This window comes from Schistosoma mansoni, chromosome 2 (assembly GCF_000237925.1).
Source record: "Schistosoma mansoni strain Puerto Rico chromosome 2, complete genome".
Taxonomy (NCBI): domain Eukaryota; kingdom Metazoa; phylum Platyhelminthes; class Trematoda; order Strigeidida; family Schistosomatidae; genus Schistosoma; species Schistosoma mansoni.
The window spans coordinates 16,848,234-16,868,674 of record NC_031496.1 but is presented as its reverse complement, the minus strand read 5'-3'; the positions used below and the strand labels follow the sequence as shown (position 1 = coordinate 16,868,674).

The 20,441-nt window shown below is 37.8% G+C and overlaps 2 protein-coding genes across 3 annotated transcripts; both read right to left on the bottom strand.

The window, feature by feature from the left end:
- Positions 1-181: 181 nt before the first annotated feature.
- Smp_023270.1 (hypothetical protein) lies at positions 182-10,182 on the bottom strand (the record flags this gene model as incomplete). 2 transcript variants are annotated; one of them, XM_018795886.1, is made up of 9 exons in its annotated part: positions 10,151-10,182; positions 9,853-10,109; positions 8,369-8,553; positions 8,210-8,325; positions 7,974-8,178; positions 6,438-6,654; positions 6,044-6,403; positions 1,161-1,550; positions 318-472 (listed from the first exon to the last, which is right to left on the bottom strand). In XM_018795886.1, the coding sequence occupies exons 3-9, from the start codon at positions 8,501-8,503 to the stop codon at positions 318-320; spliced, it is 1,578 nt and encodes a 525-aa protein (XP_018650154.1). In that variant the 5' UTR covers positions 8,504-8,553; positions 9,853-10,109; positions 10,151-10,182. The 2 variants fall into 2 exon arrangements, with proteins under 2 accessions (XP_018650155.1, XP_018650154.1); XM_018795888.1 differs by lacking the exon at positions 8,369-8,553 and having other exon boundaries at positions 182-472; positions 8,210-8,331.
- A 9,798-nt stretch (positions 10,183-19,980) lies between these two features.
- Positions 19,981-20,325, bottom strand: Smp_134680 (hypothetical protein; the record flags this gene model as incomplete). The annotated part of the gene is made up of 2 exons (XM_018795885.1): positions 19,981-20,075; positions 20,232-20,325. 2 exons carry the CDS (start codon positions 20,323-20,325, stop codon positions 19,981-19,983), a joined length of 189 nt encoding a protein of 62 aa, XP_018650153.1.
- Positions 20,326-20,441: the final 116 nt, after the last annotated feature.

Genomic DNA, 20,441 nt, shown 5'->3' with positions numbered 1-20,441 from the left:
GTTGAAATTGATTATTTGTCACCTCCAAACACTTTCATAGTAGTTAAAAGAATGGAAACGTCAATCAATAGTAAGCAATGGAAATTGATGCTTCTCAATACTTTCGTTGCTCACTAACTATATTGTTTATTGGATTCACTGAAATCGCTGTATTTGTGACAGATCATAAAACCGTTACAATGAAATATGCTATTGGTCTTTATATTTACAATTTGTACATAGAACATATACAATTATTTGGTTTCTAACGAAATGATCATGTGCGAGCTCCAAACCTTGGATGTGAATCCTCCTGAAGATATTAATTATCAAAAGCATTAATTCGATAATAATAAACTTTTTTCATCTGGTTTTGCTTTAGCTCCTCTAGCAAATTGAACAACCATCGGACGATCATATAGCATATAACCATTTGTAGCTTCCAACGCTTGTTTGGCGGTTAATTCACATGCAAGGCCGATGAATGCCTGACCTGAGAAAAACAATAGATTTTAAGTATATACTATGAAATGGGATGAGAGAGATAGTGTGGTATACTGATTTTTTAGAATTGCTAGTAATAAATGCAGGTATATTGTTATTCGTGACTCTCACGCATCAGAAGTCTGACGAAAACAACAACTGGGTTTCTTACATTAACCCCCAAATGCCCTAGTACGGTTGAGAGTGAGGGGGACCCGCCCTCTCTCTCTAAATCCTCTCACACGACCACGCGTATACAGCCTCTGCCAGGGAAGTCCTACTCACTGCTTTCTCATGGCGGGGGTGTTGTTTACGGAATTGAGAGGACGAAAAGAGAATGTCAGACGCTTTAACCAGGTTGGTGGACATGGAGAGTCTACCTAGAGGAGTTGGAAAACCCTGATTCCAAACCAGTGGTGTGCCACGACCACCTGCCTTGGTCTAGGAACCCGGGTAGTGTCATAGCCCTCACAATTAAAATGAAATGACAATTTTTCGTGTGGCGCATATATATCTGGTGCCCCCGTGTACCAATATTCATGTGTTCAAATAAATAAGATAAATTGAACCAGAACGACTCCGCTTGATATAAATTTATTACAACTAAATGAAAACTATAGTTAGCTTACAAAAGAATTCGACACAATACAAAAAGGGGTTAGAAAGTAAAATAGAGCATAACATTATCCTGCACTCACCTTTCATTCGACCTTCAGTCAAAAGTCTTATTGAAAAACGCTCTGTTGAGTCCAACGAAACCCTTGGTTTGCAACTACTGTCAGTCACAGGTCCATTTGAAAATACCCCGAATATTGCAAACAAATCGGTTTCTGTAACCGTTTGAGATAAATTTTTGACATATAGACGGGAGGTGGCAGTTCCAGTATCATATTTAGCAAACACTGGGTAATTTCTGCGGTCCTCATCTTTCAGGCGATTGGATATGATTTCATCAAGGGACAGTACTGTTACGAAATTAGACGGGTTATTATCAGTAACATCTGTCATATTTTCACCACTCAACGGTGGTTGTGATGGTAAGGGAATCAAATCTTCCAAGTTTTCATGTTCTTCATCAGAAAATTGTTCTGCGGAGGAAAATAAACAGGATAGAAAAATTTATGAAAACAAATCGTCCATAAGATTCAAGGGATAAATTCTGTCCAAATATATAAGGTATTTTGCATATTTCAAACCATTTTTTAACTTGTGTAACTCAATGCTCATTACGGCTTTGTATTAGTGTTATAATTGTATTTTGCTAATAAACGATTCAGCTATTCCTATTGATTAGTATTCTTATACAATGACACTCGACAAGACCCCAAAATCAGAACACTTTGAACAGGAATCAAATTGTATTCAAAATAACAATCGTAAATGAACAGCAATTACTGATTTGAATAACGTTCATATATTTATAGTATATACATAAGAAGCTTCTAGATTTCTCTCCAATAATATGCCCGGGCTGATTAGTTTAGAATTAGCCAATCAGCGCGCAGCAACACCATCATGCATGAAACATGCTTTAATCCAATCTATGTCCCACTAACACCTCCCCCTTGAGCAGATTCGTAGGATCTGGTGCTAGGGTCCAACTGCAACCGCTTTACTGGTTTGTGCTTCCGGTTAGTCCACCTTCTAGGTAATAAGGACGTTGTATCATCCTTCGTTTGCACCTTGACTGTCCTGTCTGCTTCAGGTGTTTTGATCTCAAAGGTGTCTAGCAGAACGTCAAGAGGTATTCGATGTCGATTCTCGCTGCTGGCTATCGAAGTTACTTTCAGTTGGTTAGCATGACGTATCCAAACTTCTGAGCCAACTGACACCTCATAAACCACATTTCCTTTCTTTTGCACGATCCGACCAGCTATCCATGTAGGATGTTTTCTTCGATAGTCCATAGCAAGTACCTTTTGACCCACACTGAACAATCGTTTTTGTGCCCCATGATGACTATTGTACTGTTTCTCCATCACCACGTTTCGTTGCGGCTTAAGAGCTGGAGTCGGACGAATGTTCTCAAAATGTGTACGTATTTTTCTGCCAAGTAACGCTTCCGCTGGGGAGACTCCATTTGTTGTCTGAGGGCTCGGTGTCGAACGGTGTATAAACAAGAACCTCTCTAAGATCTCTTCGGTGTCCCCCTCCCCTCTTGATTTTTTTAGAGCATTTTTGAACGTACCAACAAAACGTTCTACCTGGCCATTCGATTGCGGATGGAATGGGGGTGTTCGGATATGCCTGATTTCGTTCTGCTGACAAAATTCTGAAAAGATAGATGATGTAAACTGTGTGCCGTTGTCGCTCACTATTTGTTCTGGAACCCCGAAACGACTGAATAATTGCCGCAGTTTTCTAACTGTGCAGCTTGCTGTTGGATGTTCCATGATGAAAATTTCCGGCCACTTGCTGTATGCGTCCACTACCAGAAGGTAAGTTTGTCCATGGAATGGACCAGCGAAGTCTAAATGTATACGCTGCCACGGTGACTGTGGTATCGGCCATGATTGTAACTCTGCTTTTCGTGGTGCTTTTGCTGCCAATGCACATTTTGTACACGAACGCGATAGCTGCTCGAGTTGGGTATCTAATTGTGGCCAGTATACATAACTTCGTGCTAGAGCTTTCATGCGGTTTATTCCGGGATGTCCTGCATGCAGCTGTTCGAGGACTGCTGGTTGCAACTTCTTCGGGATTATGACACGTCCAGCAAACATGAGACAATCGTCGATGATTTAAAGAAATAGTCTGCGCTGATAAAACTGCTGAAGCTCTGTTGAACTGATCTTCGAGGGCCACCCTTCTAGGTGGAACTTTCTAACCTCTTGTAGAACAGGGTCTCGAAGAGTCTCTTTTCTGACTTCATCTGACGACACTGGAGTGTTTCGGATTGCCGCTGCTACTACACTCCGTATTTCTGGATTCTTTTCATCTGTCTTTTTTGCATGTGAAGTGGTGTCTAATGATAGACAAGACACGTTACAAACGCTGTTGATGGGTATATCCATTATTCCAAGTTTTTCTAACATATCTAGACCAAGTAGATCAAGGTTTGGTCGTTCTGTTAGATAACATACCCCTTTACAGTTATTTCCATTGAAGGAAAATTCACATTGTAGTTCGCCAACTAGTTTTAGTACGCCTCCAGATGCATTTTTAGCCGTTTTTTTCGATGGCTTCATTGGCGGCTTTCCCAGCAAGTTATACGTCTCTCTAGACACTAGAGTAATATCGGATGCTGTATCAATTTGAAGACGAGCCGCTATACCATTAATCTGGATCGTAACATACTTTCTCCGAATGTCATAGTCTGTTTGAAAAGCTGCTACCAGAGAAAGAGATTTAGACTCAGCTGCTTTCACCACACGTGGAGGACGTTTATACTTCTTCTTGGGCTGGGACGTACGATTCGGCGGACAATGGCCTTCTTTATGTCCACGTCTGTTGCACACCTGACATTTATGCTTCTTAAATAGACAGAACCGTACATTATGCCAATCGCCGCATAACCAACAGGCATCCGCTGGTTTATTATGAGTTTTATTGGGCTTCTGACTTTTTAACCTAGTCATAGCATTTACACTACTGCAGGTTAAATTAGAATTTACCTGTTCAATTAACTGATTGTCGTGTCTGATGTTTTGTAGTCGTTTACACTCATCTGTCAATGTCCTGAGTGTGACGTTTGGGTCTTGATCCAAACGAGTTAGAAGTCTGGTTCTAATTTCAGCATCTTGTGGTGACTGCAGAGCTTTGATGAATATAAGGCATTTAAATTGATCTTCTGTCAACGAGCGTAACTTGAACCGTTCACACTCTCTGTTGACGACGTCTGCTAGGGCACCATATTCATCGGCTTCACGTTTCACCAAATTCAGACACTGATATCGAATACTAAACAATGAGGAAGATTCGCCGAATATCTCTGACAACTGCGTTACTGTCTCCTCGAAACTGAGCTCTCGAGGTAACTTTGGCAATATATGATCAGCATAACGTGCACGCTCATTGCTTCCCAACTTACGCATCAACAACCGAGTCTTCCATGCGTCATCTTGTTGACAGAATTCTATTCTAAATGTATCTTCCCAACGCTTGAACCACGTAAGAAAGGTATTTCCACTTTCGGGGTCATATATGAATTCTGGGATGCTGCTAGCAACTGCATCACAAGAAGTATTTGAAACAGCATGTGAACTCGAGTTTTGGATGCTAAACTGTTGCGTCAGAGTCTCCAACAACCGCATTTGTGCATCAAGTTGTGCTTGCTGTTGTTGTAGTATTCGGCTGAGCTGGTCATCTGATATAGGCATTTTGAATGAATTTTCCTTTTTCCTCGTCGCCACTGTTATAATTGTGTTTTGCTATATAAACGACCCAGCTATTCCTATTGATTAGTATTCTTATACAATGACACTCGACAAGACCCCAAAATCAGAACACTTTGAACAGGAATCAAATTGTATTCAAAATAACAATCGTAAATGAACAGCAATTACTGATTTGAATAACGTTCATATATTTATAGTATATACATAAGAAGCTTCTAGATTTCTCTCCAATAATATGCCCGGGCTGATTAGTTTAGAATTAGCCAATCAGCGCGCAGCAACACCATCATGCATGAAACATGCTTTAATCCAATCTATGTCCCACTAACAATTAGTTACACATAAGTAATGTAGAACATAATCTTGTCCTATCTCACATCATTTGAGGATTTAGTCATTCCACATTGCATATCCAAACATCTGAAACTCAGTCAGTCAGTCAGCTACAACGTAGGACCAGGCACATTTATGCATCGGTCCAAGTTGTCATACCTCGTTAGCACAACAAGATGAACACCGGATTCATAGAAATAGTTAATTTAGTGGTGATAGTATATAAAAGATAGATTGTAAATAAGGATATAGTATAGGAAGGGAGAAAGTTATGAAGCAATTTTAATCTCAAGGTTTAAGGGAAGATAAAGAGTGTATACACCGACGCCATTGTGAGCCATTCTGAGCCATGTCACCTAGAGTCTCCAACCACTGGTTACGATGATTACGCGGACCCCAACCAAGTAGTCTGCACCTACCAACATGGCTCAGACTAGAAGTTAATGACTTCATGCTTTGATGCCACGTTTTGGTTTGGCCGCCCCTAACTCTCTTCCAACCATCCCCAACACTAGTCAGCATAGCGCGTCGTGGTAATCGGTGTTCAGGCGTACGTAACACGTGGCCCAACCATCTCAGTCGATGAAGATTCATCACCTTATCAACTGATTTACCATCATTCCCTAATACCCTGAATCTAACCTCACTATTACTTACCCGGTGATCCCAGCAGATGTGAGCAATATTTCTAAGACATCTGTGGTCAAATACTAGTAACTTGCGAGTATCTTCTACTCTTAATGGCCATGTTTCACAGCCGTAAAGTAGAACAGAGCGAACTGCTGCGCAGTATACTCGTCCCTTAATTGATAGACGGATATCTGAAACTAAAGTAAGTATAAATATTATGCATCAAACTCTGGGATTTACTTAGCTAATACCATGACAATACTTCATAAAAAGTTCCTTACCTTTACGGAGCTGGAAATTAGAAAAGATTGATGCATGGTTTTCTTGAAAATTCTGGGTTGTTTCGTCAAGAAAATACCGTCTCTTTATTTTAGTCTCTGTATGGATAAGTCCGAACCCACCTTCAGATTCATCACGTGAATTACTATGATCACGTTGAGAATTGACGTTAAGAATCTTTGGCAAGTTTAGCTTTTTGGCAGCTTGATGTGGTTCGAATAAATCGGCAACATCAACGTTTTTACGTTTGGAAGTCCTAGGAAGACGACTAGATAATACAGTAGGGGGTTTTTTGCGGACTTTGAAACGCCTTCTCACTGAGATACTTTTTTGCGCACAAGTAGTTGCTTGTTTTTCATCGTCTGAAAGGAACATAAAGTAAAACCAAAACTTTACCAGAAGCGAGTTCAGACTCCGGTCCACTAGATAAATCCATTTCTTCTGAAACTGAACCTGAATCATTATTTTCCTCTTTTGACAAGCGCTGGATATTATCTATTAGCGTTTGCATTTTCGCATAATCTGAAGCAGAAATGACTAGATAATCCCCAGGGAATTGTTCGGGATCTTCAAATGGTGGTGGTAGATGGAGTTTGTTCATTATGTGGAGTACCTGCAGAAAAATGTGTAAATATTACCACAGGTTGTTTAATGCGAATAGTAATGAGTAACTGTCAGATAATTTTGATTAGTTTCCTGGACGACACCGCGAAACAGCTATTCACTGGTGAATAGAAATGTTTCTCTCTAGAAACATCTTGACAACAGTCGATGATTTTTGTGTATTGCATGTATAATCAAGGTTCCAACATAAATTAGTGTGCTAAATCGCCACTTTTTAGGACTTTATGACTATTAACAGAAGAGTGTTACTGTGAAAAAATCCAACAGTGAATGGGTTTAGTCAGCCCAAATTAGGATAAACAGGCACAATTTAACGTTCTACATATATATATTTATAAGCATTGAGGAGCTCCCAAACTCGCCAACATAGCTTAAAAAACGCGCTGTAACAGTTAAACAGATTAATTAAAATAACACATTGCAATGATCAAACCGTCAACTCCAAGACTGACCAAACATTCACTTACGCATTTAGGCCACATATTATGTACAGTATAAGCCAGAGATTGAGTAGGCTTTAAGTGAAGTCAGTCATTTTATAATAATTGCTGTTAGTCGACAAAGAAACAAGAATCGCGAATACATATGATATAGTCATTCGACTAAGTGGTGAATATAGTATATGATTCGCTTTTAAGACGTATTTTGTCAATCATTGTTTTGATTGTGATCCTACAATCATATAATATGATCGACTGAGATAATCTTAGTAAACAACACACAAATAGAGGGACTACATGAAAGTTCCCAAGGTGTTTTAGAAATACTAAACAGAAGTAATGAGAAAAAATGTTTAGTTCTTAAAATAAAGATTTCTAGCTTCGGTGGTGGGATGTTCTTTGAGCTAGATAATTTAAATCCAGAGGGTTTAGTATCATTCTGGATAACATCATGAGCGAGTTTACAGGAAGTAGGTCGATGTTGCTGTTCAGAGCGATAATTAAACCATCTAGACCACGGAACAGTATTAAATGTTCAAGCCTTTTAGTTTAAGTTTAATGTTCTACGATTAAAGGCTTCTGGAGTACTTTGGGATGTTTAATGAAACAACTCATTTATATTAGAAATGATTAGTTCTGGTTGATGACGCGAAAAAAATATCAATTCAGAATAAACTTATCACATGCGCCTTGAGAAGAGGTTAAAAAAGGACATCTGAACTTGGAAAAAGTTTTAAGACATACGATTTAATAAATCATCAGCATCAGAAAACGTTACACCTATTAGTTTATAATGCATTTCATAGTTAGGTAGCAAACGGGAAATAAATTTGATATATATTTCAGCGAATTCGCGATTTTTGCCTACCTGATTATAAAATGCTGGACAAGAAGCCAACGATCGCACAATGTTTGTCAGTACGTCAATGGATACAACAGGATATTCATAGTACATTCGTGAAGAAACTTCGAAAGATGTATCCCACATAGCAGAAAAAGCATTTGTGGTTACGGGAAGACATTCTTCTTTGGATTTGTCTGGATCAGTCTTTTGGATATTAACTGAAGATAACCTAAAGAAGATTTAGAGAATGTCGTTTTTACCCTTCCACAGACTGGAAAAATTCAACTGAAAGACGCCGATCCAATATTTTCTTTTGATGAAGATTTTTAATGATATTCCAAGCATGCTGTTCGGATGCGAACTCCGCGAAGGCGCACTAAGTCTGGATTAGAATGAAGCAGATAAAGGGAATACATTACATATTTGAGAGAACCGGAACATCCGAAATATTGAGCCGTGGTTGCCCCCAAGGATTTTAAGAACGTAACACACTCATCTTCAGCTATTTCAGGTGGGAAATGTTTAAAAATAAGACATCTTTCATCTGACTTCATATAGACGGTATGTTTAAAGAAAGCTTCTTCTGGACTGGGACAAGCAGTAGCTGGAAAACAAAAGGCGACTAAATAAAACTGATACTAAAATTCATAACGGCTATGTTAATAAGGATGAATGTATTCTAATCAGTACTATTACGTCAACAGTATTGCGCACAGATTACTAACAATAACCAACACTAGAAACTAGAGCAGTTAATTTGTACAGCTAATGCGGCGAAACTACAATTTATGGACGAACCGATCATATGTACGATAACAGGTCTTGGATTTTGATGCGAAGTTCGACAATTCATTTGACTACATAACGTTCTGCCATTTTAGCCGATATCAGTTAGTGATGAGAACCCTAAATCTAATTCCTAACCCTAACCATTAACTGTAAATCATAATTATAATTCCTCACACTTGTTTAAAACCCTCATTTAGATCTGGTTAGTCGGTGGATATCCTTACGGTCAATTTAGTGTCACTCAAAGACCATCCATAAATTATGGTCGCACCGCTAATATAATTATCATAATCTAAGGTATAGGCAATGCTCTGGTACGGCCGAGAGTGGGGAGAGTCCACTCTCCCTCTCGAAATGCTCTCATATGGCCACGCGTATATAGCATCTACCAGGGAAGTCCTACTCACTGCCTTCTCATGGCTGGGGTTTTGTTTACGAAATTCAGAGGACGAAAAGTGAATGTCCGGCGCTTTAATCGGGTTGGTGGACACGAAAAGTCCACCTAGGGGAGTTGGAAAACCCTCATTCCAAACCAATGGTGCACATGGACTCCACTATCCTGAGGGAACAAATGGCGTATGAATCAATCGTTGAGCACCGATTACCATGGGATTGCATCTCCTTACGATGCTCCACTGCCTTATAATATCTTTAGGTCAAAGGCTCCGGGTGTGGCCCCCTAAGAAAACCAACTGCTTTGGTTTGGGCATCCGGGCAGTATCACAGCCCTCACACAAATCAAATAAGATTTGTATGGTGCATATGTATCTGGTGCCTCTTTGTACCAATATTTATGTGTTTAAATAGTAAATAACTTAAAGTTTAGGTGGGTTACATGGTAGTGACTCCCTTGAGTCTTCACTTCAGAAAATATTCACAGAACCTTTGCGACCCCATTTGAGAAAATGTGGTGTATCAATAGATATAAATCTAGTACACTTCCTTATCATTAATCTTAGGAATAAGCTTCACAGTATAATCTGACCATTAATGACTGACTTTAGCAAAATACCAATACTTTCACGCGAAAATAATTTATCGAATTTTGAGACTGAAAACTACAAAAGAAGAGTACTTTTAATCCACTGCAAAAAAAACATTCAAGATTACTTACATGTAACCTCGATGAAACCTAGCCTTGATCTAAGTTGTCACGTTCAGCTTTTAGTACCTGTGAGTATAGCTGGAAGATACCTTGTGTACTTGGAGAGTTTGAGGAGCAGTATGTTAGACTATCTACAACAGAAAAGAATAAGAGAAAGTGAGTCATAGACTCAGTAACCACATGGAATGAGACTACATCTAACGTAACTGATTGAAAACAATCATGAATAACACGAGAGTGAGATTCAAACAGTCTGATAGTCGAAACTAGATGACGGTGTATGATTTCAAACAAGTTACAAATTTACAGCTTGAAAGTAGCCCTGATGTAGCGTAAACCCATTTTGAGCGCAATAACTGACCTTCACAAATGTCCACAAATAGTTCCAAATTGTGAATAATGAAATGGACGGAGCTTTCGCTAGACATTTTCTTGTGTCTAGCATCGATGGACTGCCATTTGGTCGAAGTACACTCCTAAATAGATGAGACGACAGTGGAAATTTTGCTCTGAGTATATTTTATAGTGTTGATCGTTTAATTACGCATGAAGACTACTTACTTACTTACTTACGCCTGTCATCCCCAATGGAGCATAGGCCGCCGACCAGAACTCTCCCAACCGCTCTGTCCTGGGCCTTCCTTTCTAGTTCTATCCAGTTATCATTCATTCTTCTCGTATCTGTTTCCAGTTCTCGGCGTAATGTGTTCTTTGGTCTTCTTATTCTCTTTGGCCTTGAGGGTACGAAGCGAGGGTTTGCCTTGTGACGCAGTTGGGTGACTTCCTCAATGTGTGTTCTATCCACTTCCAGAGCTTCTCCCTGATTCCTTCATCCGCTGAAATCCGGTTTATTCTCTCCCACAGTAGGTTGTTGCTGATAATGTCTGGCCAACGGATCCGAAGTATTTTGCGTAGACAACTGTTAATAAATACTTGTATTTTCTGGATGATGGCTTTTGTAGTTCTCCAAGTATCCGCCCCATACAGTAGAACTGTCTTGACATTTGTATTGAAAATGCTGATCTTGGTCTTGGTTGACAATTGTTTTGAGTTCCAGATGTTCTTCAATTGTAGATATACTGCTCTTACTTTGCCGATCCGCGCCTTTATTTATGCATCAGTTCCACCGTACTCATCAATGATGCTGCCCAGATATGTAAAGGTTTTAACATCCTCCAAAGCTTCTCCGTCAAATGTGATTCTATTGATGTGTGTTGTGTTGTATTGGAGTGTTACTTTTCCCTTAGGGTATGTTGAGGCCTACTGCTGCTACACTGGTCGTCTTCTCCTGCATCTGTTGTTGCGTGTGTGATAGAAGAGCCAGATCATCTGCGAAGTCTAGATCGTCCAGCTGCATCCTAGCTGTCCACAGTATCCCGTGCTTCCTTCCAGATATTGACGTCTTCATGATCCAGTCGACCACCAGGAGAAAGAGAAAGGGTTAGAGTAAGCAACCTTGATTGATACCGGTCTTTACCTCGAACGAGTCTGTCAACTCTCCTCCATGCACGATTTTGCAGTTTAATCCATCATAGGAATTCCGTATGATATTGACTATCTTCTCAGGCACGCCGTAGTGTAGCCTCCATAATGTTGTCCAGTTCACGCAATTAAATACTTCCTCTTAGTCAATGAAGTTGATGTAGAGTGATGAATTCCACTCAATTGATTGTTCCACAATGATCCGTAGAGTTGAGACTTGGTCTGTACACGATCGGTCCTTACGGGGTCCAGCCTGTTGGTCTCGATGTTGGGCGTCTACGGAGTCCCTCATTCTGTTTCACAACACCCCGTTGGAGACTTTTCCTGGTATTGAGAGAAGACTGATACCTTTGTAATTATTACACCTGCTGAGATTACCTTCCTTTGGTATTTTGATCAGGTGTCCTTCTTTCCGATCTGTTGATACTCGTTCTTCATCCCAAATCTTACTGAAGAGAATGTGGAGTACCTTTGCAGTTACTGCTGCGTCTGCTTTCAGTGCCTCTGCTAGAATGTTGCCTGGTCCCGCTGCTTTGCCGCCCTTGATTCGTCTGGTGGCCATGCTGATCTGTTCAGTTGTTGGTGGGCCAACATTAGTTGGGAGGTCCGTGGGTGCTGCTTCGATATTGAGTGGGTTCAATGGGGCGGGTCAATTTAATAAACCCACCTGTTTCGGTGTTCTTCAATGTTGTTGAATACTTTGCCTTCCTTTCTTTTCACTGGTCGTTTTGGTTTACGATAATTTCCAGCCAGCTTCCTTGTTATATGATAAATTAGTCTCATATCTCCTTCTCTTGAAGCCTTTTCCGCCGTCATTGCTAGATCTTGCACATATTTACGTTTGTCGGTTCTGATGCTCTTCTTCACTTGCTTGTTTATTTCTGTGTATTCAGCTTTTGCCTTGGCTTTATCTGTTCAACAACTACAAGTGCATAGTATTTGCCAAAAAATGGATCACAATATTCTGCAAGAATTCTCTGCCAGGCCTCGGACGATAGAGGCCATAGAGTCCACTTCGAAGGCTGACTATTCAACTTATAACATGTTGTAGTATCGGTTGTCATGTTAAGCCCATATTGCCTTATTCTAACTTCAGGACAAGTCAATTCACCTATCTATCACGAGTCATGTTTTCACCTTGTCAATTATTCACTTTTAACGCTGAACATTTCTATATGAGCGTGGGTGTATGTACACTTCTTATCCTATTTATCACATATCTGTCATTTATTCTTGTCTGACTATAAATATTGAATAACGCTTGATTAAAGTGAGTTGGTTTACCGGCCATCTCCAATGCGTGTCATTTTCACCTTGCTCGCTGATATTTACTCATGTGCTTATAACTTTCTGGCCTGCATCATTTGTCAATAAAACTGTAGTTGCCGCTCCTCTTTGCCTTCTGATATTATGTACCATTAAGACTTGTGTTATAACAGTTATCGAGGTGAACTATTAACGAAGCACGGCACTACAATGTTTCACAATTGTTTGCTGTACGACATATATTTGTATTTATTTCCGGCCACCAACATATGGGACTTGCCAAGGACTTCATTTTCTCAGCACCTAAATGTCCACTATGAAGGTCTTCAAGGACTGATTTATGTAGTTAAGGAGGAATAGCAACACGATCATTTAAATACAAAATACCATCAGGAGTAGTGCATAACTCACCCCGCTTTGAATAATAGACAGGAAATCTACGTTTCAGATTAGCAGTCGAACCTTTCCGTAAAGCACTGAGTATAAATCCAAAGTATCTACGACTTTCTCTAGTGAGATCTGGACGTCTCATCGGTAAAGGTTGCATTAAAAAACAGTTTGAAGTATTGACATGTCTATCTTGCAATGATTGTTGAGAAATGTAGTCAACGTGTTGAATTGGTTTGGCACTCATGTGCTGAACCGTATAGTCATAGGCACTCAAAGCAACACTCCATAGCAGCTGAGGAACGTGCTAAGGATTTTTTAGGATGATAAACGAACTTTAAAGCCTCATGATCAGTCACAATGGTATACGTCTTTCCAACTAAATATTTATGAAGTTCTTTAACAGTCCAAAATACAGCTAATGCTTTTCTATGAGTTTGTGAATAACCTTGTTCAGTAACGGTAGGTTTGTGTGAAATATAGATAACTGGTCTACCTTCCTGCTCCAAAAATGCACCCATACCCACAGGTGATGCATCAGTAATAAGTACAGAATGTACACTGAGTGAGAAAGTTCAGAGAACAACTTCACTTTGAAGAAACTTAAGCAGACTTCGTAAGCATGACTCTTGTTCCTCACTTCATTTGAATGAATTGGATGTCAAAATATTAAATAAACAGTTGGAACTACAAGAAAAATTAGGAATAAAACGGAAATAGTAGTGAAGAGCACCCACTGGTGAACGCAGTTCTGTGAGATTGTTTTGGAGACGGTGCATTTGTCAGCGGAGCTAGTTGTTTCATATCTGGTCTAAAACCAGTACCATCAACTAGGTATCCAAGACATTCGAAACTAGGCACACACAATGAACATTTATTTGGATTCACCGTAATATTCTCAATTAAACGACGCGATAAAGCAACAAGTTTCTGATCATGAACTACTGTATCAGTACCGTGAACGATAAGATCCTCTCGATAAACTTCAACATCCTCAAGATCACTGCTCACCTTATTCATAACTTCCTGAAATATGGCTGGAGAACAACCTAGACCAGATGGAAGTTGTATTTGAACATACCAAAAGGAGTGTTAATTGTTGTCGAAATAGGTGAAGATTGGTCTGAAGGGGTTTGAAGATAAGCATCTTTTGAGTCAACTTTCGAGAACACTTTAGAACCATGAGGTAAATTTAGAATATCTTCAACAAACGGGAGTTCAGTGTTATTCTATAATCACAACATATTCTAGGGGTTTTGCCATCTGACTTCAATGGAGTGACGATCTGAATACCCCATGCTAAGGACTGGATCGGTTCAATTATACTTTTCGCACACAAATCGTTCAGTGCCTTATGTACTGCTTCCCGCAGACCATAAAGAATTATTCGTCTTTTAAGAAAGACCGGATCATTTTGTACTTGAAGTTCTATAGGCTGAATTTTCATACCTCAACTACACTTAGCACACGCATCTATTAAATCTTTAAGTAAAGCATCAGAATTCTCTGTAGAAACTAGCGAAGACGATTCCACTTTAGGCGTTTTCAGATTTTTTTTAAACCCAGTATTGACAGTCCTGTTTCACTAACTAGAAATTCACAAGGTATATATAAAGGATAATCATCTCTTATCAGCACTTCACAACATCATCGTATGGGCAGTCTGTGTCCAGTAATCCCCAACATTGAGACTTCAGTGGGTCTTACCACAAAATTAAGTTCTAAAGATTTCAAGTTCTTGAATGAAATAATGGACTCTATACTACCTGTCTCCACAATAAAGTCATGAAATTAATCAAGGGATGTATATAATCGGTTTTGAATATGAACATTACCTTTCGAAATGGTGGATAAAGATAAATGATCATTAAGAACAGACGAGTTATTTGGATTTAAATTACAAGACTTAGTAATACTTGAAGCAAAGTGAACAGTAGTTTTGCATACTGACTGAATGTGTCCATTTTGCATTACGAAATGTACATGAATTACGAGGATGAAATTTGCCACAGAATAAGCATTTACCAAACGTTTTCTCACCTTTGTTGTTTGCTTTGCAGTCCCTAGTTGAGTCACCTTTCATATTTCCACGAGAATAGGGATCACTATTAAACGAACGCAAATTTGATCGACTCTGAGATTTTATTTCATCATGACGACTGAGCAAAATATTATAAATTTTAATCGATTGAATATCAAGTTTATTCACTGCCTCGTAGTTAACACATTCAGTTCTAGCAACTTGAAAAGAACAGTTCGGCATTCTTAACAGCTCCTTTTCCAGACCTGGTATGTTAATTCCTGCAATTAATCGATCTCTCAGCTGTACATGAATTTGATCATCAAAATTGCATTTGAAAGCTTATCCTTGCAATCCAAGGATGAATTTTTTAACCATTTGGTTATTCTGACGGATCATCTTATGAAATTTTGCTCTCTCACGATATTCAAAACTGGTGCACTTCACATGATTTAATAGTAGTTCTTTGAGAGTTGTATAAGGGAGTACGATAGGCCTTTTAGGATATGCCAAAGTTTTTAGTACACTGTAGGCTTCTTTACCGATGAGTGTAAGAAAATGTGCCACAATCCCATCACCCTTCACATATTTCTTGGTCATGCTCCATATCTCAAACCTTTCAAAATAATCCTCAAAATTTTCGGAAGTTGAATGAATGTTCAACTGTTCTATCACAGGCCCCATCACGACGCCAATGTGATGTTTAAGAGTATTTGAATTATAGTATAAACTATTACCCTCAGAAACAACGTAATTTAGTCAAGAAGTATTAGATGAGCACGAACGAATGTATTGTATCTGGAATTCAAAATCAAGCAGTCGTCAATACAAAGGAATCATTGGTTTATATAAATACCACAGGATGATTAATTTTTATCATCGGTTTATTCCACACTGCTCAGACATTCTACGACCCTTAACAGAGGTGTTAAAAGGCAAAGTCAAAAATTTCATATTATCCTCCGAAGCGAAAGATGTCTTTTCTGCAGCTAAAACAGCAATTGCTTTTACTACCATGCTGACCTACCTAAGTTCTGACTCGGAAGCAACACTAATTCTGTGTACAGACGCTTCTCAGGCAGAAGTAGGTGCGGTACTACAACAGCTAGTAAATAATGAAATCAATCCATTTGCTTTCTTCTCAAAGAAACTAGGACCGACCCAAACCCGATACAGCACTTTTGGTGGAGAATTATTGGCTATTTACTTAGCAGTTAAACATTTTAAACACTTACGGCAAGGTAGAAATTTTGTGATAATCACTGATCACAAGCCCTTGACTTATGCCCTTAATGCTAAAAGTGATCGTTATCCTCCTAGAGAAATTCGACAACTAGATTACATTTCTCAATTTTCGACCAACATACAGTTAATAAAAGGTGAGTCAAATGTTGTGGCAGATACTTTATCACGTCTCAATGTTGATGCTATTTTTTCCACTAAAGGAATTGATTTACTAAACGTTGCACACTTACAGGTTGACAATTCTGACCTTGCTGCTTATAAACGAAATTCGAGTCTAGTGTTAAAATGTGTTCCGATATCACATTCTGACTCTACTATAATTCGTGATACTTCGACTGGAATACACAGACCTTTTGTGTCAATAGTGTACAGGAAAAAGCTTTTGATTGTCTTCATTCATTATCTCACCCAGGAGTTCGGGCTATTGTGAGACTGATCGCAGAAAGATTTGCCTGGCCAAAAACGAACTCAAATATAAAGGAATGGACCAGAAATTGTCAATAATGCCAGCGTAGCAAAGTTCACAGACATACAATTACAACACCGTCAACACTCAGCCTATCCGACCATCGTTTTCAGCATGTTCATATTGATTTAGTTGGTACTTTAGCCCCACCTAACGGATTTACTTACATCTTTACTGCAGTGGACCATTTTACCAGATAGCCAATTGCATACCCAATAAAAGACATCTCAGCAGAAAATATTGCCGCGTTTCTTGATAGATGGACTTCTAATTTCGGTGTACCTTCTCCTGTTACTTCCGACAGAGGTTCACAATTCCAATCGCACCTCTTCAATGAATTTACGCACATTTTGAGAATCCATCACGTCATTACAGCTGCATACTATCCAGCAGCAAATGGACTAGTGGAATGATTCCACGGACAACTGAAATGCTCAGTGATGGTACAGCCTGATGTAACTAGGAGGAGTGAATTCCTATCTCTTATATTATTAAGCATGCACTCTACAATTAAGGAAGACCTCCAATGCACACCTTCGCAGCTCGTTTATGGAACTAATTTAACCTTACCTGGTCAACTAGTAACGCATAAGGGCACATCTGTATGTACAGACTCCTCTTCCTTTTGCGAAAGACTAATGAGTCACATGAATAGCATAGGGCCTGTTGCACCTCGACCAGTTTTCTTGAAAGAGCAAATTAGCAAGCATCCAGATACATGTAAATTTGTGTTTGCTCTTGTTGACCCAATAAGACGTCCTTTACAACACCCTTATGAAGTAGTAGAGAGGCAAGCAAAATATTTCGCAATCAAGAAGAATGGAAAAAAAGAAACAGTTTAAATTGACAGGATAAAACCCGCTTTTATAGAGTCTGAAACACATGACAGCCGAAAGCCGTTTAAATAAAACACCAATTGCACAGCACAGCTTCCTACATTTCCAGATAATTCTTCACCTACTTCTGCGAAATCGACACCTCATATAATGTGTGATGCAAATGTTACAGCTCCCATAAATTTGGTTCCTAACTCCACCACTTTACCTATTTCAAAACCAACTCGTACAGGAAGAAAAGTACATATTCCTAAACGTTATGTCGAATTCATTACTTAATCTTCCTTCGGTCATATTCTGTAATGCGAGTAAATATCTATTTGCTAGGAGTTGCTAATAACATATTTTTAATTATACGTGTATGATGTTCATTATTAAGTGTGTAACGATATTCAACTTCATTGTACTTGTTCATCTTATTACTAATCGTTTACATGATATATACAGATATTAGATTTTTTTCTTTTCGGTAAACTATCAATTTAATAACACTACTGTTCTTACTATACGTTCAATTATTTTCGTGAAATTTTCTATATACATTACAAAATTATAAACACGACATTTTTTTAACCACAAAAACATTTTCGTTCGTAAGTATATATACATATAAAAATAATTTTTCATGACATTTATTGACGCTTCCCTTCGTTGTGTTGCGTAATAGTTTTCTTCCCTCCAAATCACTTGGCGTTTACGTCGGGCGTACCTCCGCCGACGTATGCCATGTGGGGGGAGTTATATTGTGATATGTATGGAGTGAATATCAACCCTGGGATGCAGGTTCATCCAGCTGATGAGTCCTAAATAGGATGAAACACGCGTCCTGGATTTCACCGCTAGCCACCATCCATTTTTGCTCATAATGCTTGTGAATTAAGGCAATATCGAGGCAATCCTCACAAGATGCACATATTCAAATAAAAGACTGATCAATTGCAGTCCTAAACATCAATGAGAAGATTCAAGCAAACAATGCCAAGTGAATTATTATTTAATTGAATGCTTAATGGGAACACTTGTATAATTTAAGGTAAATTTTGATTTACTGAATGATCGTTTGTCCAACAAATTCATGATTCCTATTAAAACAATAAATGAAGGAAATTAAGATGAGTTTATCTTTACAATCTAGTATTTAAATCCTTGAACTACAATATCATGTTTATTTATTGTTTATAATTCCTCATAGTAATAGTCTTTATTACCTGTTATACACAAATACGTTTGTACAGCTAGACAATAACTCCGTTATTTGAATCTCGCGTTTTTTATAATTATCATTAATAATATTGATGTTAGTTAGTATTCTCACTAGTTTCTCTTAGACAAACCTTGTTTGTTTCCGGTATTAAAAAATAAAACGATATAAAATAAAAATACTTCGATACTGACAAACAAATATATTAACAAACCAACAAATTCCCTTTCATTCATTCCAACTATAAATATAAATGGGTATGAAATATTTCACAGGTGAATACAATTCTGATATGTGTGATGGTGATGGTGAAAAGGAGGAGGAAGATAATATGGTGGTGGTGGTGATGACAACTAATATGGGGAGAAAACAAATTAATACATATAACTGAAATTATATGATAAAAGGATATTAAATTGGATGAAATTAAATATTGATGTAGAAGCCAATTACGCGACTATTTAACCATAGTAATTAACCAATAGGAAAACAACATATTTATGAATGTATCTAATCTAGTAAGAATTTCATCCCAAATGATTAATACCAAAAGAGACGAAAAGTATCATTGTAGTAAGGAAAGACTAATTTAAGAATATGCTATCGTTGGTATATATATATATATATATCCATTCTTAGTGGATTAGATAGTAGAATATAAATTCACTTTGAAATTATTTATTATTATAATTAGTATTCAGGTTAATAAGAAAATTATGTCCGGATTTTCAGTAGCCGATTTAATAAAACCAACATTAGAATCAGTGAATTCAACTGAAGAAAACTTATTCACTAAAGAAACAATGAAAAGGAATATCGATGAAAAGAATAGTTTTCAACTTATCAATGCTAACATTATAAATAATAATAATAATGATCCGTCAGTTATGATTGTTCCATTGAATTCATTCGAAGAAGATAAAAATTTAATGCATAGAATTAATTCAACAAGGAATGATACTATTAAGAAAAGTCGATTTGAAAGTAGTAAGAATTTGGTTTCGGATTCAGAAATTACATTGAATTCACTACAATCTACTTCACAGATAAAGTTAAATGTAAATAATGACAGTAATATTGGTAATACTAATAATAATACTGATATAATTTCCGAATCATCTCCAACTATATCTGCACAATCATTTAATTCTGTTCACAATTTACTAAAGAAGGAAATGATCATTCAGTCAATAAATAAAACAAATTCAGATGCATCAATATTTTCAGGATCATCTCAGAAAATCCTCTCGAATGATTCTACTTTATTATCAGCTGTAATTTCATCATCGTCTGCTTTATCCTCTATTACGAATTCTTCTTCTTTTGGGTCTAATACAGAAGAACAGTTACAAATATTATTAAAATTACACAACTTATTCGAAATAACCAGTCCACATAAATCCATTTCAAGCAATATAAATTTAACAAATTTAAATTCTGTAGACAATAATTTTAATGATCAACTTTTTCTTAATAATATCTTACCAAATCCAACCCAAAATTCACTTGGGCAAAATAATCTTAATATGTCAATGAATTCATATCCTGAAACCATTGTACCATTTAATTCATCATACATGATGTCTTTAATGATGAATACTATTTTAAATAAAGAACAACTCGAAGAATTAAATTCTCCAGCTTCATCTACTTCTTTGTATCAACCTTATTTAAATTATCTACATCATCAAAATT